The following is a 27,300-nucleotide window of genomic DNA, read 5'->3' on the forward strand; positions in this document are numbered from 1 at the left end:
TCCTACAAGCTTCCCAGTATGCCCTTTCAAACCCCAAAAGGAATAGTCTGTCTGTGCAGCTGAATATTTGACTTTGGAGTGATGCTTCTCATCCCAGGGCTGACACTTTCTCAATACTGTCTCTGCAATTGGTAATATTTCCTTGAGTGGGATCTCATCATTTGGCAACCTCCTCCTAGGGCTGTTCACCAGCAGTGGTTAACGTAATTTATATAAGTCCACGTGGTGTCTCACCTTGATGTGACTACATGGCCATATCCAACAAGGTACAGAAACTTTAGGTTCCAGATCATTGGCATCATCTTAAGTCGAACTAGAAGTAAAACTAAACTATTCTTCTGCATCAGTTCTGCTACCCACTGCAAACAACCCAGGCAGCTTGAATAGTTAAAGTCCTAAAAATCTGATTCCACACACAAAAAAGCTGTGTGTTCTCAGCAGTAACCTAGGTATTTTACTTTTATCCTTTTTCATCTAATCATATGTATCATTCTCCTTTCCTACAATCTTCATGAAAGTTTAGTCGTTGCATTGGATAGGTAATTGGTCTATTGCTGGGAAATTCTTTTCTGTGTGCCTCTACCACTAAGATCCCTCTTGGGATCCTAATATCCCTGCTGTTCAAGTACCAAGTGCAATTCTAAAACTGAAAAATAGCATCCAGGGTTTTTCTCTTGCACCGTATGAATCAAGCATTCTTAACATGTCCTCTCTATGTGCTGAATCTTTGTAAATATATTACCCACTAGAGTAGGACAAATACAATGCTGTCAAGTGAATGGAACTGTGTATAAAGCAAAAGCTTTGAAAATAAATGACCTGCTAGCAAAAATTGGAAAGGCACTGAAAAAACTGTAGGGGAATGCTAAAATGAATTTAAAGTCACATGGAAGAATGCCTTGGTCTATACAAACCCAAAGCACCAAGCCAGATTATACAAAACAGGTTAAGAAGGGACTTACAAGAGAATTCACTCTTTGAAAGAATTTATATAGTTTTCTTTATGTAGAATATTCTCCTAATATCCTTAAGACATAACTTTGTTTTCCCCTTGTTTTGCATCTTAGTGCCCAACAAGAACATCTTTCTGACCCTTAGCAGATGCTCAGTACATGTAAATTGAATCAAACGATCAAATTCATTTTATAAAGGCATATGTGTACACACAGAGATATTTATTTAAAAAAACTTTATGGTTGGGCACAATGGTGCATGCCCATAATCCCAGTTACTCTGTGGCTGAAGTAGAATGATTGCAAGTTCAAGGCTAACACAGGCAATTTAGCAAGACCCTGTCTCAAAATAAAAAGGCTGGGGATGTAGCTCAATGGTAGATACTTATGCAGATGTACAAGGTCCTGGATTCATTGCCCCATACTGCAAAAAAGAAAAAAAAATCCTGCATAAATTAATTGACATTTACAGTATGTTCCCTACACTCCTATCCCTTATTCTGATGGGTTAATTTCCAGATATTAGTGGTGGATCACTATGTTGAAAAGGATTGTGAGACTCCATCTGGGCTCAGCAGGATAGAGTGCTGTGCTTGACTAGCAATGTCTGCCACCAGATCAGTCAGTGAAGGGGGAGCATCATTGCATTTACTTCTTTACTTAGTGGCAGTTGGGAGTCTGCCATGTGAACACATTTTTCTTTCTCTCTCTGGAGTTCAACTGCCTAGGTTTGAATGCCTGCTTTCTCCCACCTTCTAGTTGCATGAACTTGGACAAGTCACTTATTCTCTCTGTATCTTGGTTTTTTTCACTGAAATTAGGAACAGCAATAGACCTACCTTATTGGATGCAGGTGAGTTTAGATAACAGGGTCAAGTTATCTAAAGCAATTTGAGCTATGCCAGGTACTTAGCATTTTAAGCCTATGTAAATGTTAGCTATTATTAGTCCTATTGCCCTGCCATTGACTTGTGAATGGCCACACTCTCTGGCAACATTTCCCTAATCGGTGAAATGGACATATCCAAAAGACGACAAGAAACAGTGTGGAGGGGTATGAGAGGGATCTGCACCCTCTGCCCCCTCCTCTCTGGCAGGTCAACTTCAGTCATTCCATTACCCTGAACAAATCAAGTTGTCAAACTAACAACCCCCACCTGTTTCCTCCCTAAATGCATGATTTCTAATTCAATAAAATTAGATGTGCAACTTGAATATAAATGCAGCATCAATTGCCACTGAATCATCGATAGTCACATCTATCTGACATCCCAGAGAGGTTGCAAATACTGAACATGGCACATGAGTGTAAGCCCTGTGGAACCAGCATCAGAAGACCCAGCACATGGTGGGGTCCATGACCTGGGCATGTCCCTTCCTTTCCCAGGGTTCAGTTTCCCTATGCAAAAAAAAAAAAAAAAAAAAAAAAAAAAAAAAAAAAAAAACCGCCTTTCTTCACAGGGTAATCAGCATGACTAAATAAAATAATATATCTGAAAATATCTGAATATATCTGAAAAATATATCTGAATCTCTCCCACACCCCATAAATTGTAAGATGTAAGAATACTCTTCTGATCTTACAAGAAGGAAGATGCCAGAAGGAAGGAGTACAACCTAGATGCTACCAGAGAACATGCTGTAGAGAGGAAGGACTCCATGATGAGGACCCCCCACATTTTTTTTAACCCGAGAACTTTCTAATGATGAATCTGTTCCCTGGCAAATAATGCTATAGACACCTCACAGTATATTGAGTTTGATCATGAAGATTTTGCCTAATAATATTTTGAAACACAAAATATGCTGGATTTGATTTTCTTTACCTTTGCTAGCTCCTCCTTGGAGACTCCAACTGCTATTTGACCTAAATGCTATGACAGGATTGCCAATCCAGTTGAGCATTAGTGTCCAGACTACTATTCCCAAGAGGGAATCTAACTATGTAAGAAAGGTGCAAGAAATAATCATAAAGCCGGAGGGGGAGGGCCAGGTGAGTTCTTATGCAGAAAGGCTTCCCATTTGTAGCTTGGAGTAGGTGACTAGTGAGGGGGATGCTGTGGCCCAGGGCTGGGCAGGTCCAGCCTCCACCATGCTTTCTACAAACAGCATCCTGCTGTGTATTCAGCACGTGTCCCATCCCAAGGAAGGGCAGGGAGCACAATCCAATGGCACAGGGTGTGTATGGTACGTTTTACAGATTCCACCTCCTTTAGTTCTCCCCCACTTTGCAAAAGAGGACCTGGAGTCAGATGGCATGTGACTAGTCCAAGATCACAGGAAAAAACAAGAGCCAAGACAGGTTCCCAAGCTCTCTTCTCTCCTAATCGCTTCTCTTTCTCTTCTCCCTTCCACCCTCCTTTCATCCTTTGCTTCTATTTCATAAGTTACATGCATACCTTAATTTTCAAAGACATAATCTATTCTTGCTCATCCCTTTTAAAAATGGGAAATTTGAAAAATGTAGAACTACCTCACCCTACCTACTAACACCCAAACACAGGTAAAGCAAATTCACATTTTAGTGGCTTGTGCTCTGTCCCCTACCCTTATCATCTGCTTATGTGACAGCGATGGTTCTCCTTTTGTGGTGGTGTCTTATTTATATCGTCTTAAACATGCTATATACACAGTTTGTACTCTACTTTTATAACTGAGTATTGTCCTCTCACCATTTGCCCATGTTGCTTATTTTTTGTAGTGATCACTTTAATAGGCAAGTCATTTCCTAAATCACATTCTGTCCCATGGGTAAACTCTGGATAAGTGTGTTAAACATTCAAGTTTCAAGTTGAACTGTTTTTATTCTCATTCCCTGACCGCTTCCACTTTACCATTCTCTATTACTTGAATTGATAATATATTTTATCCCAATGTACATGATGTCATATCATTAAGGCAATCAATCAACTGGTTAAATGAGACAAGCAATTTCTTTAAAATTAAAAATAATTCTTAAAATATTCATATCCTCTGCATCTCGGTCACCTCTGATGGCCAGATATCTTTTATCCCTGACAGAGGGAGCAATTTGTGAACACCTAAGAGATTAGCAAAAGAAACTGCAATTTCCAAAATCCACAGTTTCTTGAAAATTATCTTCTTGAATTCTCTCTAGTTATATAAAGTTTAATCTCATCATGTACAAGACAGAGGTAAAGTAAAACTAGAAAACTGCTAATCAAGCCTCAATTTCAGTATTAGGAACGTTAAGAAAAAACATTTTTAAATACAAAGAAAAATGTTTTTGCTTTTTTTCAACTCCTGCCAATATCGTTTTTCTGTTCTTTTTTTTCCAATAGAATTCCAAGCAGCTTATTCATCATTGATCTCATCTCATCTTGATGCAAGGTAATAGTCTTTGTGGGGGATAAGTCAGGTGAAAACTCACACTCAGGAATTGTTTGGGCCTTTGGAGGACCAAAGATGGGGAGGGATGTGGTGGGGTTTGGGAGCAGGTGCCCCGAGGAAGAGGTAGACAGCAGCGGGCGCATGGGCAGTGTCGTTGGTGAGCAGACAGACAGCCAAAGAGAGGGTGCGGTCTGTCCAGGGAAAGGAAATGGCTGGAATTGTTTCCAAGTCAACTATCATTCAGTGAATAATGATTAAAATCCTGTGACAGGACTTGGCACACCCTAGACAGTCATTATGGAAGAAGTGAATAAATCCTTTCTATGTGCCCAGCTCTGGAGAAACCAGTGTAGAAGGGTCCCCAAGCCTTCTGATCCACAGTCCTGGTCCTTGTGTCTGATTCCCTACAATAGCTCCCCAAAGGACCTTCGTGGTGGCAGAGGTAGGCGGTCACCAGGCTCCACTGATGAACTGGGTTGATGTAAGATCTAAAAGTGCATAAGGCCAGTTTGGTTTGGGTGAGAAGTAGGAATAAAGTCCCAACTTTTTTTCAATCTTAAAAAAATCACCTTTAATATAATTTAATGGGATCTTTTATTTGTGTTGCCAAGTAACACATGATAAAAGTGACAGATAAAACAAGGCTGAGCATCATAGTAGGAACGCCACAAGGACAGCTTGAGAGCACTGGGCCTCCTGTTGGCCTGGCAAGGTGGCACCACTGCCCGCCTGCTCTGCACCACCCCTCTGGTCCACACTGCAGAGTGCGGATCTGATTGATGCTAACGATCCCCCCACACCCACCAAAGGCCTTCCACATGTAAGGGAATGGCTTTTGGAGACCCCTTCACCTCACTTACTGGTGCACAAAGCAAGTTCAGTGATTAGGGGTGGAAGGGCCTAACAGTAAAGTGATTGCTGCACGGTGTCTGAGAACAGGGACTCTGGAGCCACACTGCCTGGGTGTGAGTCTTGGCTCCTCTGTACAGTCAGCCGTGCACTACAGGGTGGCCATTTCATCTCCTTCTACCTGTTTCTCCACCTGTATAATGGAGGAGGAGGAGCTGTAACTTGTGAAGCACTCGGAAGAGTGGCCAGCACACAGGACAGCCTCAGCCAGTGCTAGGGGCCATTGTTATCCTCCGTTCTGCTCCTGCACTTGCCTCAAGCCACCAGGTAGAAACTTAGTACGCCTAGAACATGAACATGGTTCCAATTCAGTTGTATCCCTAGCACACGCACCTATCCAGTCCTTTATTCATATCTCAGGGGGGATCATTTTCTGTTCCCAAGAGCTCTGAGGATCAGAGAAGCCCTGAGAGACCTTCCTGGTGTCCACATGCTCTTTGGTTTGAGTCTCTGGGAGTGGTGTCCTGGACTTTCCTCACACAAGACAGCTGAGAGACTGAATACTCCCCAAACCCATGCAGGCAAGAAGTGCTGTGTGTGCACATGTGTGTTAAGGCAGGCATTGGGAAGGGGAGCAGCTGCAGAGAAAGCATTCCTTACACACAGGAAGGCCCCCTGCCAGCCCAGGCCTGAAGGAGCTCCCCATCTCAATTCCCCACAATTGCTCAATCTCCCCCAGGCACATGCAGACCCATTTCCTGCTCTATAGCAGCTAAGGAAGCAGGCCTTGAACAGTCTAAGCTCCCCAGGATCTAGAATATGAGGACTACTCCTTGAACTCTCCCTTCTAGAGAGGAGCTCTGTTCATGGAGCTCTGTTCAGTCCAAGTAGGCTGGGATCATGATTCTGCTTCCTGAGAACTGAGGCTGCAGCAGAGCCCTGGCAGGTACCTCAGAAGCCCTACCACGTACCAGCCCAGGCAATTGTGCAGAGAGTGTGTTGAGGAAATGTCCACCAAGATGGAAATGACCAGAGTTGCCTACCTCACTGCAAGCATAACCCACTCTGTTTGTTCAACAGCTTTTCAAAGTCCTTTCTTGAGGAATTGCATTACCTCTTTGGGTCCCAATGGCGAGTGAGGCAGGACAGGCATTATCTTGCTACAAATGTTAAGAAAAAGCTCTGGAGACCTGGAGGAGTGACCTGACCTGGCCTTGAGGCTTGGAGCCAGGCAACAGGTGACACTTGCCTAAGGACCTCACCTGTGTCTGCTTGTTCTTGACCTCTGTGGCCACTTGACATAGGATCCAAGCATCTTGTCCCTAAACCCAGGGAGCCTTTCCAATAGCTTGCCCTGCAAACTTAATGGTTCTGTTGCCACAGGTCAAGGCCCTCCTACTGGTTCCTGAGCAGGAGCCTGAATGACTTACCTGTACCTGCTACACACATAGGAGGGAAAACCACCATCCCCAGTGCCCACCACTAGGACAAGCAGCCTCCTCCTCTCACCCCAAGCCTCAAAGTCCAGCCCTCACCCACCTCTCTGAACCTGGAAATCTGACCCAGATCGGGAATGGTCCCACCTGACTTCCTCTATAAGAACAACAGTGGATACGTGACTTACGAGTTACTCCACTAGCGTGCAAAAGCCAACATGTAAACTCAGGTCATCTGACACCACCTCTGTTTTCTCCACCATTCATAGTCAGGACGTTTTGCCATGGGCCTGTTTCTGCCACCTGGGCCAGTAACACATGAAATGATTTCAGCATCAAACTACTCCCAAAGACTCCTCTCAATTTCTTAGAATTATAGTTCTTGGTCCCAGTTAAAAGCCAGAGATTCCTGCGAAAGGACAGAGTGTGGATCAGTGTGTTAGGGTTGTCTGTCTTGATCCTAAGCTTCCAGAGAGCAATACCCCACCCTCAGGCCCTTCAGAAATTCTCCTGATGGTGATGGTGTCCATGGTGGGCCCACTGCAAGGACAGGCCTCGGTTCTTGATTTAAACTGCTGCAACATCTTCGTGGTTTTCCACTCTGCCTAAAGCAATAGGGAAACCGAAAGGGCAAGTGGAACGAGCAGGGTTGTAAGCCAGGAAGGAGGGGGAATGTTCTAGAATATTCTGCTGTCAGTGATGGCAGCCCAGCCTAGTGGCATTTGAAGGTATCCAGAGAGCCTTTCATTTTGTAGTAAAGCAGAAGTTGGCCCTGTGGCACGTAGGTCCATAATCCATGATCCGCAAACCAGTCCTGTCTAATCCCATGGCCTCCGTCATCTGTGACTGGCAGAAGTCTGCAGGACCTGGAAAGCAGCCATCTCTTCCCCAGTCTCCCAGCATGCCACAGACCTGGTTCCTAATCTGGCTTCTGTCTGGAAACTGACCACCTCTGTGCTCCCCTCTGACAGGAGCCCAATTGCCAGCACCTCTCAGGGGACCACTTTATTTGGCGCCCCACGTAGCATCACTGATCGGAGCACCGACTCGTATTCCATAAAACACCAGGCCAGTCAGACGAAATGGGCCTACGAGAGCAAGTCGGGTAAGGAGGGCTGCAGCCTGCGGGGGTCCCGTGGCCAGGCTCCCTGAGACTGGGGGAGGAACGGGCTCACAGTGTCTCCTGTGCCTGGAGGACTACCTCCCATTCTAGTAGTTCAATACCGACTCCCTGATCATCTCTTGTCATCTGTGTTAACTTCTCCATGAGCACTGCCACCCCTTCCTCCTGTTCCAGACCTCCTCAGGGATGGCAGAACAGCCAAGTGCTGAAACAGATGCCTCCCTCAGCCTCCTCCCTTGTTGCTCATCAGTCTTCCTGTCCATGTTCTACATGAACACAGGAAATCTTTCCCTCTGGGACACAGGCCATTTCCTTCCCAGATTAGAGACAGGTTCCCTGGGGCGATAGGCCATATCCAGATAATAATGAGAACACCAAAAGCGACTGAAGCCACCTCAGACTCTCTCTCAGCATGCAGTCAAGGCCAGCCCTGCCTCTGAACAGGCAAAACCATCTATACTTCCGTGAACTTCCATGGCTATAACTGGGAGACACACAGGAGAGGGTTCAGCAAGATTGCACTGAGGGTCTTAATTCTCTACCCAATTAAGCCCAAAGGCCTTCCACTCTAGGGTCCTGGGGATGGAAGACCAAACAGCATTTCTCACCATTATTAATCATTTAAGTCTGGCCTTAGTGGGATCGATCCATCACTGATTCACAGATTTATTTCACATCTGTAGTCATGGCAGCAATAAATTAGATTCCCTGGTCACCTCACCTCCCTGCCCCCAACTGTGCCTGCTAAATTTTGTAGCTCAAATATGGGTAAATGAAATTAGGAGCCAGAAGCCCTGTAAGGAAGAAGAGAGAGGCAGAGGACAGGCCCAAATGAACCGGTGCATGACCAGGAGCATTTCACAGGCTAAATGGGTTCAGTTGGAACTTGTGTCAGCATGTGTGTCCCCATGGAGCCCAAGAACTGGAACCACTTCAAAATCAGGAAGCATGACAGCTGGGGGAAGTCTGAGCATTCATCTAGAAATTCATAAGCAGGACTCTGAAAGTCATTTCCTGAGTAATTGCCTATAAAGTGCCAATGCTAAGCTTGAAAGGATGTGAGAGAGGAGAGAGGAGATAGGAAGAGACTGGATGTGGGAAGGAAAGACTCGGGTCTGTACCTGCCACTGTGGACCCACCCCAGAGAGACCCTGCTGAGACCCTTGCTTTATGTGCTGTGATCCTTTTGTATTTAAGCCTAATTTGTATAGCTTATTGTGTCTGTATTTCATTTAGATTCTAAGTACCACACATATTTGTTCTGGATAGGTCTGTTCACAGTTATCTGTCCTTCCAAAACTGAGTCCCTTAAAGCCAACCCATGTTGAGTGTCTAGTAAATTCAGGCCTGCCAACATCAATGTCTACTGATACCAGGACATCGACAGCCTGAAGCAAAGGTGTGGACAGTGTTGGAACCTTCGAACTGGGTTCAACAACACACCCAAGTTCCTGCAGTTGCTTGTGGGGATGGTCATGAAGGAGTGCAGGGAAGGTCACCCTAACATGTAGCTCCTTGGTATACTGATTCTTTTAAGCTACATGAGCTTAGAGAGCAGCAGGTACCGGTAGAGGCTTGTCTCTGATACCTCCATATTAGCCTTGAGTTCAGACCCTCCAAAGAAGAGAACAATTCCCTCTGGTCCCTTCCCTGAGCTTTCATTAGCTAAACTCTGCAGAAGAGAGGCAGAAGTCTGTCAACCCACCTGGGCAGACTTTTGTCATACACCATTGTCTTCAATTTTGGTCCCATTCGACATTTCAAAGAGAACCATTTAGAATCCATTGTCTATTCCACAGACCCCAAGGACTTTATCTCAGGCCACTGTGCTGCTCCAAGCCCACTGGGTACCCCTAGAAATAATTTACTATTCCCTTCCAAGCTGTCTACATTCCCCATTTACCCTTCTAAGGGAAAGCAGTACACAAGCTTCTGAATCATGGGCTGGTGGTTATATGTTGTGATCAACTCTGCATGAAAAGTTTGGGTCTCTTCTATTTAAGTCTGTCTGTAGTCGCTTCATTAATGTGAACCTTCAGAGGGTGAGGGAAAGCCTTTCCTTTTGCCCCTGTGATTTACAACAGAAATCAAAGCACAAGGAAAAGCAAGTTCCTAAAACTCATGGAAGTTTCTTTCCCTTCCTGCCTGTGGCTTATAATTTATCTTTCTGGGGAGTTTTGGTGGTAATAGGATCATGATTGTGTCTAGTCTGTGGAATGGAACCAGGATGACAGAGTGACAAGGCACGGGTATATTTAGCAGCTCTCAGAGCCTCAATGGCAGGAGTTTATAGGCTAGCAAGCCAAGCCAGTTGAAGAAAGCCATGGGAAGGAGAAGACCATCTCCAGCCTCCTGGGTCAGGGAACCCAGACCCTGTGATCCAGGCTGAGAGACAGAGAAGGCAGCAGGCAAGTCAGCCAGCTGTGCTTCCTGCCAAGATGTCCTGCATTCCAATTTCAAGGTGGTTCCAGGTCTCACCTCCATCAGAGTACATATCCAAGGAGCACTAAGGAGGAGCATCCACCTTCCAGCAAGTGGTACACTGGAGGCTGGAGAAGAGATGAAGAAGCATGAGACTTCTACACAAGGTGGTATAGGAAGGGTGTGGGATGCAGCCAGGAAGCTCAGGGTCCCAGGAAGGTAGAGGGGCTCAAAGTCAAGAGGAGGGAGAGCGAAAGGACACAGGAAAACACTGTGTGGAAAGACATGCCTGTAATCAGCATGCTAAGGATTCCTAAGAGTGGCAGAAGCAAAAAGGAATTAAGCCCAGGACAGAAGCCACCCATGCACTTGTTGGAAAAACACAGCAACCCAAGGATCTGGTAGTGCAGGGCCACAGTAGCAGGAACGAGCAGAGACTAGGCTTGAGACAGCTGCTCCAGGAGGCCTGGGCGTGCTCAATCCCACCCCTGGATGCTTGCAAAAATGCCAGTTCCAGCCTTTATCAGAATCCCTGCCTGCAATGGCTTGAAATCTTTACTCTTAACAAGATCTCCAGAGAATTCCGGGGAACCTAAATAATGGAGAACCGAGAACCTCTAGCTTAGGGAAGAATTTTATGGGTGTCAACATTTTTCATTATGGGATGGCTCAACCCCAGTGGGTCAAAAACAGTATTTTACATGGCACAACAGAACTCTGAACTCAATATGGAGCAAATCTACCCAGATAAATCCTTGAAGGCTATTACTTCAGAGGGTGGCAGGTCTGACAGGGAAAGAATGCTAAAAGGTACAGGAAATACCTTGTGATCCATATGAGGAGGCATTTGGGAGGACCAGAAGGACTATTTATGGTCCTGTGTGTCCATCTATCTAGACACAAAGCAGGATCATAAACAAAGGAGACCAGAAATTCTAACACCCAGCATTATATCCATGCTTGCAGAAATCCTCAAGCCAGTGCCTAGCTCATAGGAAGCACCTATAAATATTTGTTAAATACTTTTGAAATTGTTGTTGAACTCTTCCTGATTCAAGATTAGATAATGGTGATAAAACGGTATATCCTACTCCATAGAAATGGTCTTGGTAGGAAAGGGGCTGTAGACAGAGACACTATATGTATAGAAAAGTGGGTGAGCCTAAATGAAAGGGGGTGGCAAGTGATCCTTCAAGCCACCTGGTAAGAGAGAGAAGAGGATTGGACAGCTCCCCAAAGTGCAAACAGTGGTTTTAGCACAGATTTTTTCCTTTAGTGAACTTGGATTTTGAAAGATCAAGTGCAGAAGTTAACAATGAATAGGATGTTCCCCACAATGAATGTAGAAAAATGATTCTGAACTTTTAGTGTCAGGAAAACTGAATCCCAGGATAAACATTCTTACCAAAAATAATGATCATAATACTAATGAATAATACAGGTGGCAATGAAAGGCCCTTTGAAAACACGAGTGGGACAAAAAGGTTGAGGCAGACAGAACTGCCATTAACACAGCGTTGATGAGTGATACAGAGAAAGTCAAGTTGTTCAATTGCTGTTTAATTTTGACTTCACTGTGAAAGTAAATTATCATCAGATTGGAAAGAGTGCAACAAAATTAGGTAGGAAGTAACAGAAACCAAGGATTGCTGGGAAAATCAGAAGAAAATAGTAACTGCTGTCTTCTGACCTAGATAAAATATACTGCAGATTATAGAGTGAGAATAATTAAATCATATTTCTGGATTTTGAGGAATTAGAAGAAATTAGGCAAATGAGTCTGTGACCAATCTGTAGTAAATGTTGACAGCAAAATAACCACAAGAAACCAGAATATGAACAAGGACAAATCATATGCTACTGGCCTTTAGGTCACTTTTTGAAAAGGTTATTAGATCAGGCAACTGTGGTAACCCCATAGAGCCAAATTCCACAAGGTATTTCATTTCCGAAGACCTCCTGACGTTCTGGATAAGACAGAGCAAACTGAGGTGGACACTAATGGAAGATGATGGAACAATGATTAATTGGACACCACCCGGAGACGCTGTCTAATAGATCAGAGTCAACCTGGTTTCCAGTGGAGAACCACACAATACAAAGTTTTATATAGACTTCTATGCAGATGTAGAAGGAATATTTACATTTGTGGGTAATCTGATGCCGTTGGACGAAGGAATTAATATAATCAGATCCTAAAAGATTTCAACACGGGACCAGAGTCAGCTAGATAAAATGTATTGGTAATTTGCATTAGATCCTGTTCTATTGGGTCTCCCAAAGCAAGATGGAGAAGTTCAAAGTGGGGAAGTCCTGTTTGTTGTAAGGTTCCTCTCTGAACCACAAGCCCAATAAGTCAACAATACAACAGAAACAGCACATAGCCCCAAGGGGTTATGCAGAAGGGAGACTAGAACTGCTCTCCTGCTCCGGAGGACATGAACAGTCAGGGGATACCATGCTTTACAGGGCAGGAAGTAGGTTGGCTGGAGCTTGAAGAAAAGCCAGGGGTGAGGCGGAACCAATGGCTATGTTACGCAAAGTACTGTTGAAGCGAAGCAGATATTAACTCTGGAAGATATGCTAGCTGTCTATAAATGTTGATGATGATGTGTGACCCAGAACAGACCTGCCTCTTTTTCTGGTGCCCGGAAGGGAAGGGCTAGAACAGGCCCACTTAAGGAACCTTGGGGAAGCATTTTAAGACAAAGAAGATTATTCTTAACAGTTGCAACCATGCCACGGTGGAATGAGCTTTCTTGAAATTGGAGTGTTCCTTGACTGCAGAGGTGCTCAGTCTCCCCCTGAAGAACCACAATGCACCAATAGAGCAAATGTCCAGGGGACTCTCGCCCAGCACTGCAGGCCAGATGCAAACATGGACACTCCCATTCACAAGTGCAGCAGATTGTTTTCAGTTTTTTGTTGAGGACTGCTTCTCTACTGCTCCTAAGAATGAAATGTAGGGTGTGTGTGTGTGTGTGTGTGTGTGTGTGTGTATACCCATGTAACCACATGTGTTTAGAAGTGGGAAGAAGATGGGATGGAGAGGAGGACAAAAGGAGTTAGCATCACAGAATTACAGAGGACACAGAACAAGGGTAACCAAGAACTTATAAAAACTCTAAAACAAAACAAAACAAAACAAAAAATACAGTAGCCTCCCATGGCTAACTCAACAGATTGATATCAGTCAGCCCCCACCGCCACCTTTCCCGGCCAGCCCCCATTATGCACCTCTGAGGGAGCTCTTGGAAAACAATACCAGAGATGCCCACTTGCTACAATGATAGGATGATAGGTCATACACTACTGTGTCCCCATAGCCTTGGTGCCACCTGACTCTATAGCAGGAGGGATATTTTTAAGGTTTCCCTCAATCCCAGCCATCCTATATACCCTGGGGACCCAGACTAGCCCCTTAGTGACCAGAGGGAAAGCCAGAGAGGAGGATCACTGATTGATTGCAGTCCTTGTTACCAGAGCCAAAGAGGAGCAGAGGGAGGGCCCAACCCACGCCCACAGAACCCTTTAGCCTTGGTTCTTCCCCTTCCTTGATGAGCCTGGAGAGAACTTTAGATCATGAATGTCCAACATGAATCCCATAGGAAAGTATGATTAAAAGTGTAATGCCCACCTTCTTCTGTTTTTTTTTTTTAATCAGTTTTACCCTGGATGACAGAATTAAAACCAGATGAAGAAACCCCAGAGCAATCCAGGAGCTCTCATTCAGAAGGTATAATTTATAATGGTTTTAAATGACCTGTAGAAGTTACCTGTCCATCTGCAAGAAGGTAAGAAGCACAGAGTTAGCATGCTCCCAGCCAGACAGAACCTGCCTGAGCATGTCAGACTGAGGCAGCCTTAATCAAGGCCAATGGCCAAGGCACTGTCATTGGAACTTAGTGTCAAGGTCAAGGCTCAGATAAGACATTGAACCAAAGAGGCAAGTGCTATGGCCTTTTGAAAAGGAAGGAAACAATATTTATGACTGGAGTTAGGAGGAAAAATAATGAATTACCCACATGCAGTTCATCCAATGACATTAACTGTACACCTACTCCATAATGGGCAGGATATAAAGATGGAAAAAAATCATCTCACACTGTCAGAATTTAAACTCTAGTGGTCAAGATGAAATAGGGACAAAGGGAGAGACATCACTATTCAGTGAGCATAGGCCACAGGCCTCGAACTGCTCAAGATCAAGTCTCTTATCCCAAAACATGTGATCTCCACTCTGTCCCCCCAGCTATTCAGGAGGTGATTTTAAAATTGATGCTCTTGGGAATTAAAGATCCAGATTAGTTCACCTACATACATCCTATTAATCATACATCCTATTAATAATTTTTCCTATTCTTTTTCAGTGAATGTTGCCGCTGAATTGCAGCAAGAGGATACAACTGGTAGGTGTCCATCCAAATCTATTCAAAGCTCTCTGCTTCCTGCAGAGCATCCTGGTGGGGAGGGGGGACGGAAAGTGTCCCAGGTGAATGGGTCCCTTGCTGTCCTGCTGTCCTGCTTGTACTAGGTCCTGGAGGGGACCTGGGGACCTTCTGAGCACACAGCCTCAGAACCTCCTGAGAAGGAGGATAAAACAAGAAATAGCAGAGACAGAATGACCTGGGATGGGCCTAGAAGCTCATCTTCCTACCTGAAAGCTCTGGTATAAGAACCTCTACCTTTAAAGAGGGTCCAGGCTATTGTTGGGAACCCTGAGGGCAAGCAGGACTTGACTGGGGTATGTGCACCCTCAGATAGACTCATCCAGTGGCACTTTGGTAGCAAATAACTTAAAGATCCTAAAACTTTATTAAAAATCATTAAATGTGGGTTGGGGAGATAGCTCAGTTGGTAGAGTGCTTGCCGTGCAACTACAAGGTCCTGAGTTCAATCCCTAGCACCGCAAAAAAAAAAAAAAAAATCATTAAATATTATTACAGAGGGATTAGTTGACGTCTATGAGAGGGAAAGACAGGGGAGAATCCTTGTGGTGCAGAATTCCACCTTGCACAGAACCTCTTCACAAAACAAAAGCTCACAATGAACCAGACCCAGCCTCATAAGGAAACAAGAACAGTGGTCTTTTGTACTGGAGCATGAGGGTTACGGTATTCTTACACACACACACACACACACACACACACACACACACCCTTCTACCCCCATCTTTTACCCCTGCCCCTGGGGCTTATCAAATAGACTCAATTCTGGACTATGCATGCTACCCACATCTCTGCAACCCCAGAAAGGTACTGCTAGATACAGTTTTCACCTTCTTATTCCATTTCCAAGGGTGTTGTCAAGTGGTGCTGCTAAATTGTTAATGCACAGTGCCGTACCCTGGGGATCTTGTTTGAATGCAGATTCTGAGTCGTAGGTCTGAGATTCTGCCTTTCTAAGCAGCTCCCAGAAGCTGTTGCTGATTCACCAATCACGTTTGGGGTAGCCAGACTTTAGAACAACTTAAAGATTTGTGCATGTAGCAACAGGCAGCCCACCAGTGTCCCACCTGCCTAGGTCAACAAGACCACACGAAGGATGGACGGGGTGAAAACAGGACTGAGTTTTATCTGGGTGCTTGCTAATCTGTGCACCTGCTGTATAGATTGCTCATTTCTCAGAGCTGGTCCCTGGGATAGTCACTGTACTTCTCTCCTCTTTTCCTTCATCTGTTGTCAAAGAGAAAAGCATTTAATGGCACTTGTTAAAGCATGGCAAGGCTGACTTTGTTCAGGACCATCACAGTAAGTATAGGGATCATGGCAGTGATTTTTGCAGTAGGCAAGAGAGACTGCTGCAAACACAGCATGGGCAAGTGCAAGTGGGATTGACCACAAAGAGCAGGGCAGAGACCAGTAGATGTCAATGAGTAAGAGGAAACATCAGCGGTCAGGGGCATTCTAGCTAAGCAGACCTCACAGGATTCTTGCTTAAGACAGGCCAAAGTAATCAGACATCACTTGGAAGCTGGAAAAGGCTGAGGATCATAATCAGAGACCTAGAATAATCAGATCTTGAGGGTAGGGGATTCCTTCTAAAGTGATTTAACAGGGTTCTTTCTAAAACTGGATTTTACAAGGAAGTACACAGATGGGCCTAGGAGAAGACTCAGGAGTCTTTAGTCAAGCAAAGAAATTTTGTCACTGTAACGTGGGGACTATTGTTATCATTTTTGCAAGGCAAATACAGATGGCTCAAACATTTATTCCAAATTCTAAAAGTGCCATTGTGTTAAGTAAAATCTTAGTAAAGAGGCTCTTGGAGTGAGGAAAAATTAAGATTTGTTCACAATCAAACCAGGAAAGACACTCTTCATTCAGGGACCTACGTTAGCACTGGTACTCTGGGATACCTTAAAGACCGAGTCTTACTGTGCCCATTGCACAGATGAGGAGCTAGCGTGCAAGAAGGATGTGTGGTATGTCAGAGGTGGCTCAGGTCTCGTAAGACAGGGCTACCACAGGAACCTGGTCAGACATTTCCGCCTGGCCTCCCCATGCTCCAGGAAGATAATGATCTCACCAGAGCAAAAGTAGAGGTTGGTGGTGGGGAGTGGAGGGGATCCCCAAAGGGACAGTTAATTAGAAGTAAAGCTTTTCTTCTCATTCAGTCCCAGGTATAGCTATGCTACTGTTTATTTACCATGCTTACCTTGACATGTTGACAAAGCCCATTGATGTTAATAAGCTTAATTATTACACTGAATCGAACGCTTCTGAGCACCAGTGTTCAGTATTCAGAAATGCCAATTTGGCCTTCTTCCTGGATAAACACCTACTTTTCCTGCCTCAAATTAACTATGCATTATTCAATAAAGCCTATTAAAACACAGCACTCGCAAATGACGGGGCTCTGCTGAGCGGTGAAGGCCAGGGTCACTCTGGGGCGTCCTACGGAAGGCAGCTGCCCTTGCTGCTCAGAGCGTCTCACACCTGTGGCTTGCACCTGGGTCTCTTAGACCCCTGTTCTTTCTGTTCCTTCATGTCACTGCTCTGGTGCCACCCACAAGGAACTTCCCCAGTGCTTGCTTGAATTCCTGTGCGGTTTTCCTAAATGGCTTTCCAAAACTTCCCAAGCTCATCTCCAAGGCAGAGAGTCTGCGAATACACAGTGTTTTGGGATTTGAGCTGAAAGAACCCCTTGCCACTGTCACATTGAGTCCCCTCCTGGTGGAGGCGTGTGTGCCCTGTGGAAAATGACAGAAGAGTATGGCCACGGGGAATTCTCAGACGTGGCAAATTTCTGTCCAGTGCAAACCAAGGTTTCAGTGGGAGGTCTGCAGACAGTGGCCCCTGGGCCCTGCGTGGGTCACACTCAGCTGAGCTCTTCATCCCATCCCATTAGAGACCCAAAGGAGTCAGGGCTTCTATTACGGAACCAAACAGGGAAGCAGGGAAAAATTAATGAGAGTGGGGGTCACAGAGAATGTCCCCTCTCTGCCCACAAAGGCATAATGAGGATGCAATTTCAAATGAAGTAAGTCAGCCCTGTGCCAACCTGGTGGGTTCTCAAGGCTCTTTGGGTGGCCCACCTTGAAGGTGTCATCCTGAAGCTGAGGCAGTAGTCCACTGTCAATTCCCTGGGGGCCCAATTATCTTGTGAGAGCCACTTTCCCCAGGCCCTCGCCTCAGAAGCCACACCTTCCTGGGAGTAGGGGAGGGAGATTCAAGTTGTAATTATCAATTGTACAATTCAATTTGCACCCCGCTGGCCTGGAGGCTGGAGCAGCAATCCTGGCCCAGGAAGCCACAAGCCACAGCTGACCTTGAGGATCAAGGACATTGACTATTTCTGGTAGAATGTCTTTAACTCACTAGCCTGGAGATTCCTCTCTTCTGCTTTGACCAGCAATTGTGAATCACAGGCCATTCCAGAAATAGGCAATGGAAGACTAAACTGATGGGAGACAGATACATTCTGTGGGATTTCTGAGAAAAAAGAAGTCACGCTCAGAATACATCTCCCTTTAGTTCCTCCCACAGCCTTCAAAGCCTTCTGAGGGCTGGCCCTGCCCCTCTGTCTGCTCGCCAACCTCACCTGCTGCCCTCCTTCATGCTCTGCTCCAGGTAGACTGTGCCCCTTGTGACAATCTGCCTGCTCCCGGCCTGACTTCATCCAGGACTCCCTGAAACCTGGCTTTATCTGAGTGACATTCACAAGACAGGAAACACACACTTGCTTCCTTAAGTCGGCCACCAAAACTGACCTTTTTATTCCTATTTTATGAGTACTCCCAAGTTGGATTTTAGGTAAATCGATGGATTGATTTAGTCTCATTGATGACTTATGCATATTTTCAAAGGACAAGAGTAAATGTCGTAAATCCATTTCTTTCTTTTTTTGGTTTCCCTTCCATTGCCCTTCCTTTCGATGTGCCTTCCAAATTGAAAGCCTTGGAATCATGGAACAGCATAGTAGATGAAGCTATGGACAAGGAAGTTCAGAACTTCAGTGACAATGTAAGTTGGTTGACGATTTGAGACCCACCTTCCTCCAACTATCAGAACTGCTGACACTCACAGACTGGGTACATCCTCTGCATGGCTGCACCAGCCTCTCTCTGGAAGAGCAGGGCACATTTGGCAGCCTTCCACAATGTTCCATGAGGCAAGGGGACTGAGCAAGCTAACTCCACTTGCAAGCACCTTGACATCTCAGGACTTTGATGCTACAGGACATTGGGCAGGGATGTTGCACTACCAGATTTGTTTTTTTATTTTTTATTTTTTTGCTTAGGTATTTTAATTCAACCTAGCTTTTGAATCGCGAATCATGTGTGCATGATTTTTAAATACTGAAATCGTAAAGAAGCTATAAAGTAAGTGTTTCAAGTCCCTACCTCCAAGATATAGCTACTGTGTATTGCTCTTTATGTAACCCTCTGAAAATTTTAATGCACATAAAAATATAAATCATACATATCCATAAATTGGATAATGATATACATTCTATCCTATAGCTTGCTTCCTCCTTCATAGGGGAATATCTGTGATATTCCATTATATCTAATACCATAATTTAACTAGCACCCTACCAATAGATGTTTATTTCCAGTAATATGTACATATATAGAGAAGAAAAAAATTAAATATTGTTGGGGGCTGTGCCATGTGGACTGTGCCAGGATGGCGCCTGGCGGCCAGCCGGAGGTTATTTTGATCACATCGGCAGTGAGGAGGTTGATTGATATAAACATACCCAGGTGATTTATCATTGGCCGTATTCAATTAAGTCCATGCACACAACGCGTGCACAGGTGTTCCCGAGTGCTCCTGCTCGTGCCTGCTCGTTTTGACCTTTGCCGTGATAGGGCAGCTGGCTCCTCGCCTGATCTCAGCTGGTGTGGCCCCGCCCTTCGCCTCCTGGAGGGAATATAAGTGGGCAGTAGGCAGAAGGCAAGAAGCAACAGCTAGCAGAGAAAAGAAGCAGCAAGCAGTAAGCAGCAGGCAGCGGCAGAAGGCAGATCATAGAGCGGAGAACTGAGAACACACCTCTAGGTCATAGATCACAGATAGATAGCACCTAGTTCACAGGATGCAGGACACACCTCTAAGAAGAAGCAGCAGAACTCTAAGAAGAAATAGATCTCTGATAAGCATAGTAAGCCTCTCTTTCTCTAAAAACTTCCTCTAAAAGCAGTCTCTCTTCCTTTAAGCAAAGTCTCTCTTCCTCTATAATTTAGTGAATATAGGAGAAGCAGTTTATTTCCAGTCCACCTCCGATAAACACCCACAAAATTGTTGCTGCAGGTGGTAACAAATATCCATATGTTATCACCTATGCAAGAATATCTAAAGAATTAATCTCTTGCAGTTGAATGCCAAATCCAGCGTTTCCTGCATCCTTGACTCCAACAGCACTGACTAATTTCTGTCCACATATATCGTGCTACTTTCCTTTTCCTAAGGCCAGACATGGTGACACAGGCCTGCAACCCCAGCGGCTCAGAGGGCTGAGGCAGGAGGATGGCTAGTTCAAAGCCAGCCTCAGCAAAAAGCAAGGTGCTAAGCAACTCAGTGAGACCCTGTCTCTAAATAAAAAATACAAAATAGGGCTGGAGATGGGGCTCAATGGTTGAGTGCCCCTGAGTTCAATTCCTGGTACCCCCACCAAAAACCCAAAAAGCCCTAAGAAGTCAGTGGTGCCACCCTTCTTCATCACACCCTCACCCACCAGGGGGCATCATTTGGTCCATCTGACAAGGAGAAAATAATGTCTCCTTGTTGCCTGAGCCTATCTTTCAATATGAGAGATGTAGGGCATATTTCACATTTGTGGGTCATGTGAGTCCCTTTCTGTGAACTGACCCTTGTGTGTCTGGTCTACTCTTCTCTTGTGTTACTTCTGATTTGTAAGAACTCTTTATATATTAAAGAGCTCAATCCTTTTTCTGACATCAAGGTTGTAAATGTTTTTTTCAGTTTTTCATATTCCAGGTTTCTTCATGGTATTTTCCATGACATGGTCAATTTTTATGTATAGGTAAGTTCATTGATCAGTTTTTTTTTTTCTCTTATGACCACTGAGTATTGTTTTAGGTTTAGAAAGGTCTTCTGGCTCTCAAAAAATATGATTTTTTTAACTTTCTAAAGAATTATTTTAAAAATATAATCTAGAATGTATTTGGGGAAAACAGTATGGCATAGGGGATCTGGCCAAAGTTCCAACAATAGTGATTGAGTTCTGTCATGACTGACAGGATCACTTTTGCATTTTTAAAGACCAGTCTGTGGCTTTGTGGATTGGAGTGGGGAGACTGAAGACAGGAAGAAGTGTAATTCTACAATATCAGTACGGATGAACAAATGATAAAATCTTGTTGTGTAGGGCCATGTCCAATCACCTGCCATGACATTGAACATACACTCTGTGGACTGGGAAGCTGAAGAGGAGTAAAAGGGCAGGCATATCTGTAGGGGGAGGTAGAAAGCTCCATTTGGCCACAGAGTTTTAAGTACCTGTAATACATCCAAATTGAAAGCGAGAAGTAGTCAACCTAAGTTCTAGGAGACTATTCCTGACTAAAGGTTTTGATTTGGAATCTGTATTAGTTTGCTAAGACCACTATAACAAAGTATCACCGTCAAAGTGGCTTAAACAATAGAAGTGTATTGACTTCCAGTTCTGGAGGCTAGTAGTCCAAAATCATGATGCTGGTAGGCTTGGTTCCCCCTGAGGACTGTGAGGGAAAAATCTGGTCCAGGTCTTTCTCCTTGGATTGTAGATGACATCTTCCCCCACATATCACTTCATGTTGCCTTACCTCTATGTATGTCTCGGTGTCCAAATTTCCCCTTTTTATAAGGACACAGGTCACAGTGGGTTAGGGCCCACCCCAGTGACCCCATTTTAATTTGATAACCTCTGTGAAGACCCTGTCTCCAAACAAGGTCACTGTCCAAGTTACTAGGAATAGAACTTCACTATATGAATGGGTCGGGGGTGAGGAACAATTCAACCCATAACACAATTCTTAGCATATATTTGCAGCCTGGGAAATGGAGGTGATTATAGGGCATTATATTTTTACTGTCACAGATAGGCAGTACCTCCTCTCCCCAAAACATATAAAAATAGGTCAGTGTTACTTTGTTTTCCCACATGAGCTTTTGGTCTGCAGTTAGAAGGGTTTTTAATGAGTGAGGTGCATCCAGAAAAAAAAAAAAAAAAGTGAGAGGGGGTGGTCCAACCTCTTGTTTCTTATCTAAATGCCTTAGACTGTGACTAAGCCCCTATGGTTAAGAGTATAAGATCAGTCAGAGGTGGAAACCAGTCATGAAGGACACTGAAAAACTCGACATGAGCCATGCTGCTCTAGGGTCCAAGTGACAAAACATGGCACCAAATTTGTGTAGTACTTCCTCTCTGATTTCATATTTTTTATTATTGTTTGTTCTATTTAGTTATACATGACAGCAAAATGCCTTTTGACTCATTGTACACAAATGGGGTACAACTTTTCATTTCTCTGGTTGTACATCATGTAGAGTCACACCATTCATGTAATCTTACATGTACCTGGGGTAATGATGTCTGTCTCATTCCCCTGCCCCCTTCCCTCCCCTCATTTCCCTCTACTCCTCTCCGATGTCTGTACCACTCAAGGATGGGGGCATGGACACCAGCCTTCTCACCAGAGACAGTGTATTAGTCAGCTCCACATCACTGTAACACAATACCTGATACCGTTACTTGTGAAGTAAAGAGTTTGGCTCATGGTTCTAGAGTTTCATGTCCAAGATCAGGCAACCCTCATGGGTTTGGACCTCTGGCAAGGGCAGCACATCTTGGCAGGAGCATGTATCAAAACAAGCAGTCACATCTTGAGCCAGGAAACAGGAAGAGGGAGAGGAGGAAATCAGATATACACAATCCCTGGGAGGGTGCTCCTCGGGTGACCTAAGGACCTCCCACTTAGCCCCACCTCTTACAGGTTCTGTCATTTCCCAATAGTGCCACCCAGAAACAAAGCCCTTAACAGGTGGGCCTTTGAAAGACATTCAATATCTGAACCATAGCAGTCAATAATATGGCTTAGCAATGCAGTTCTTCTCCAAACAACTTAGTAGGCAACAGTTGTAGACAAGTGGAACCAGAGCAAGAAAGGAAGAATGGAATGAATGCTGCATGGTACCAGAAAAGTCTTGTTTTGGGGAACCTACAAGTTCACACAAGTTCAAATTGCAAGAACCCATCTATGGATCAGTTGTGATAAGAAGCAGAGATCTGGGACAGAGGATCAAATTTACACAGTACGAAGGCACGTACTTTGTAAAGTCTTTACTTGGGAAGAATCCCCCAGTGCCAGGCTGTCCAGTAAAATGATGCTCCACTGCTCCACAGCTTCTCCCAAAGACTCGGCCTTGCCATTGAATGAACGAGTCAACCCTAGGGGCTCGACTATTTGGGGATGCAGAGAACCTGCTACGTTCTTAAAAAACGTGGAATCACTGTTACATTTTATAGCCATTTCCAGAATTGGAAAAAGATGATATTATATTCTCAAAAGAGTTCTTAGCATACTGATATTAAAAACAATTCTTAAGGGAATCAGGTAGGGGAGGCACAGAGCAGAGTATAATGAATTCTGTAAAAGAATTCTTGCTAGCCACCCTACTGCTCCCACTTTTTTTGTCTTTTGAATCACATGTTGAAATTTCACCTGGCACCATGGAGAGTCAGAAAAAGGGATTATTAACTAATTAATCATTAATTTTCATTTTGTGAGTATTTGATTTTGTGATCCTCTTGTAGTTTTTTAGAAGATCCTATCAGGCAGTATTTAAGAGAATTGTCAGAGAAATGTCTGCTGCCAATGAACTGGAAGAAGATCTTAACATCCCCCTGAATATGCTGCTGCAAACTGAAAACAGAAAGAAACTGGGACTGCTGTGAGTAACTGGAGAGGTGGGATTCGAGGTCTATGGGTTTAGGGAGACCAGAGGTGACAGCAGGCAAAGTCTAAGTGGAACCACCAGGAGAGAGAGCATAGGAGCAGGCCCAGACCAAGTACAAGAGCAAGGGTGAGACCCAGGGGTCAGAGAGACACAATGATCCAGCTGCCAGACCAAAGTCAAAACTCAAGAGCAAGGAAATCACCAACACGGGGGCACGGGGTAGGAGGAAAGCCAGTGGCAGAGGTTGGAAATCCAGAGCTAGAAGGGTCTTGGAAGGAAAATGGATTTGTACAAGAGTCTAGGGAATGAGGCTCAGATTCCTTTCAAAAGAGGGGACAAGAGTGTCAAGGTCCTGAATGTCTCCCCAAGAAATTCCCTGGCTTCATCCTAGGATGGTCAGTGCTTCTCCATGCTTCCTCAAGGAGGGAGAGCTATGAGCATCATGAACTGGGGGTCCCAGCCAGAGCCTCCGACGATAAAATGGGGAATGATTTGGCTATTGCAAACATGTTACTGGTACCAGGTCTTTCTTGCTGACAAGGCCCAGCTCATGAGTATTCCAGAACCTCATGAGTACACCTAGTCTGTGTTCTTAGCATGGACACCTGGGTTTACTCTCATCCACTGTCAAATATCTGGAAGAGAAAGGTGTGGTGGGGATGTGGGATGGAGGACCCATGGATCTGTGACTGACTCTCCAGCAGTGGTACCAAGCACAGGCTGTGGAAACAGGTCCCCTCCATAATCACTGTAGCAAGTTTCAGCATTGACCAATCAGGAAGATTTTGACTGTCAGCAACTTCTGTTGCAGGCTCAGTAGTCATGGGCAACAGATCCCCAAGGCTTCCCCAGGAAAGAGGAAAGCAAAAGGACAGAGCAAAACACAAAGATCTCCCAAGAGCAAAACATAAAGCTCTTCCAAGCTCTCAGATCAGCAAAAACAAATACCAGATAGCATCTGGGTAAATCATCCTGCCATCTAGGTTCCGTCTCCTCTCCTTTCTTCCCATTTCAGTCTATAACAGAAGCTCATTTCAACCTGATTGTACTCAACAGATTTCTGAGCACCTGCTGTGTGCTAAGCTAGGCTCTAGGAATACAGTAATGTGTATCCCACAGCCTCAAATGTCTGGGGATTCCACTTACTTGCAAAATGCCAAGGGAGGAAAATCCAGCCATTCCAGAAAGGGTCATGGTGCCTCTGGCTGGATCCCTTCACGAGTTCAACTCTTGTCTGCATTTGGCATCTTGCTCACAGGTTTTCCACTCCACCCCACTCTCTGTGGGCCTTATTTTGTTCACAGGTGCCAGTAGGCAGTAACTGCTTTGATTCCAATTAGAGAGCTTACAGGTCAACCAATAGCATTCTGTACAAACAGGCCACAGAGATGTCATTCTCTGTTCCCCTATTGCTTCTTGTGTACAAGTAGCAATCCACTGCTCTCTGCTAGGTGAGATAGTGTGACTCTTTCCACCAAAGGATGTTCACTCCCTGAGGTTGCTTTGGGCTAAATTGTTGTGTTCTCTTCAGGGACTCTGAACTAAAAACTTAAAACCTGTCAGGTCCATGGCCTCCTTCTTAGCTCTGTTTAAGTCTGGGAACCTCACGCTTTCTGACCCCCTTCCCTTTCAAAGAAACTCAGATCTGAGAACCCAGGAAACCCATATACCTTGGAGACCACCCTTATTTGGAAGTAAAACAAGCCAAGCCATTGCAATGCCAGGATGACTCACTTTGTGTACTGTGAGAGCTGGTAAAGGGCTGGGTCACTTTGAAAGGCTGTGCCTATGGGTGCTTTCAAGGTAAGTCGTTTTGAGCAAGCCTACATGGAAGTTTCCTGCTAAATACAAAAGGGTTTCAAATGGCTCTGTCCAGTTCAGCCACAAGGCTACTTTTCCAAGCCACTAACAGACATACCCCTCATTGGAATCCAGACAAGCCACAGAGAGCCAGGCTGCATTGGCTCAAGTCAAAGAGTCACGCTTGCATCTGGGCCTCCCTGACCAGCCCTGACCTCAAGATGATCTTTTTTTTTTTTTTGGGGGGGGAGTACAGAGATTGAACTCAGGAATGCTTAACCACTGAGCCACATCCCCCACCCTTTTTTATATTTTATTCAGAGACAAAGTCTTGCTAAGTTGCTTAGGGCCCCCTAAGCTGCTGAGGCTGGCTTTGAACTTATGATCCTCCTGCCTCAGCCTCCCATGCTGCTGAGATCATAGGTGTGCCCTACCATGCTTGGCTTTAAGATGATCCTTGTTGAATTCTTTCTCAAGGGTTTGGGAGTTAGTCCATACGCCCAGGTTGAAAATCAGGAAGTGGCCAGGCAGGAGGAACAGAATGGATGCCACGAGCCATCTTTTAGTCCTGAGCATTGATCGGACGGCAAGCTGGGCCAGACAGCAGAGTCAGTGGCTCAATTTACCCCGCCCCCAACCACCCTAATATAAAAGATTCCGCAGGTTTTAGCTCTGCTGGCTATGTGTGTCATGATGTGTAAGCATGAATTCAGTCCCAGTTTTTAAAAGGCTTCATGTTCCTTTTAGGTTGAAGGAAAATTTTGAAACATTCGAAGACCCAATCCTATGGCTTATGAAAAGACATGAAGGTAAGCACCACCCTAGCTGTCTCCACCCTGTCTGGTCTCCTGTCCATCAATCTGCCTTGTAAGGAAGGCAGAAATGCTTGTTTACTCAAGTACCTACCGGGCTTGCAAAGTCCTAGCTGCCAGGGACAAAATATCAAGCAAGACAGACACAGTCTAGGACCTCCATGGACTGATCCCTTCATTGAGGGGTGGGACAGACAAGCTAGTGGGGCAGAGAACAGGGTAGGTGATGCTGTGGAGCACAGGGAGGGGCGTCTAACCCAGATGTGGGGGAAAGGGCTCCATGTGGGGCCCAGTTGTTAAGATTTGGCTGATCATGGAGATTACAAATTTTGTGGATTTAATCATGCAAAGTTTGGGTCATACTGCTTAATTGAGAAACTCCAAACCACCATATGGAGTATCTTTCAGAAAACCAGAGGAAGGTAACACAGACAGGGTGGTAGTACCCATGGGAGCCAATTAGCCATGGTCCTCTTTCCCCCTGGGTCAGGTCACAGCCTCACGTTCCCTCTCAAGAGAGTGCTCCATCCCCTAATAGTAGCATGTGTCCCAATTCCTAAGGAATGACCCCTATTCACTAAGTACTTGCATGTACTATGTCTGATTCGAAGTTATCTTCGTAACCACGTGAAGTAGGATTAAGAAACTGAGACTCAGAGGGATTGAGTGATTTTTTCCAAGAGCACCAGTCATTGAATGGAAAAGCTACACTGATTTTTTTCAAGATCTCTCAGGCCAACCCAGGACTCATGTCCTGGACAAATTCAGGCCAGTGTATCTAGAGAAGAAAATGGGATAAGAACTGTCTAAGCCTAGGTCTCACGTCCTCATTGGAGTTAGAGGGTAGGGAAATGGTCACCTTTCGTTACTGAAGTGAGAAAACCTGCCTCCCACCAAGGGTCACACAATGGAGTACCCCAAAAATAAGGACAGGAGTTCAGCTTCTCAGTAGCCAGGAACAGAGAAAGCATCTATTACACTTACTGTTTCACATTTGTCTGCTGCTTATGTTTCTTTTACACTGTGCTGTAGGCACTTATGTCTTTAATTCCTTGGTACCTTAGCAAGTACACAGTAGGCACTCAATAAATGTTTCTTGAATGCGTGTATGAATTTTTTCTCCTTTGAGGGAATAAAAGCCTTTCAGTAGAG

The 27,300-nt window shown here is 44.8% G+C and overlaps 1 protein-coding gene across 1 annotated transcript in view; it reads left to right on the forward strand.

The window, feature by feature from the left end:
* Positions 1-27,300, forward strand: part of Erich6b (glutamate rich 6B) — a 71,374-nt gene that overhangs the window by 27,132 nt on the left and 16,942 nt on the right. Inside the window, exons 4-10 of the mRNA XM_047554300.1 lie at positions 4,256-4,304; positions 7,561-7,694; positions 13,798-13,869; positions 14,504-14,542; positions 18,531-18,598; positions 23,394-23,530; positions 26,084-26,145. Coding sequence (XP_047410256.1) covers positions 4,256-4,304; positions 7,561-7,694; positions 13,798-13,869; positions 14,504-14,542; positions 18,531-18,598; positions 23,394-23,530; positions 26,084-26,145 — 561 coding nt within the window. The remainder of the gene's footprint in view (positions 1-4,255; positions 4,305-7,560; positions 7,695-13,797; positions 13,870-14,503; positions 14,543-18,530; positions 18,599-23,393; positions 23,531-26,083; positions 26,146-27,300) is intronic.

This window comes from Sciurus carolinensis, chromosome 5, assembly GCF_902686445.1.
Source record: "Sciurus carolinensis chromosome 5, mSciCar1.2, whole genome shotgun sequence".
NCBI classification, from domain to species: Eukaryota; Metazoa; Chordata; class Mammalia; order Rodentia; family Sciuridae; genus Sciurus; species Sciurus carolinensis.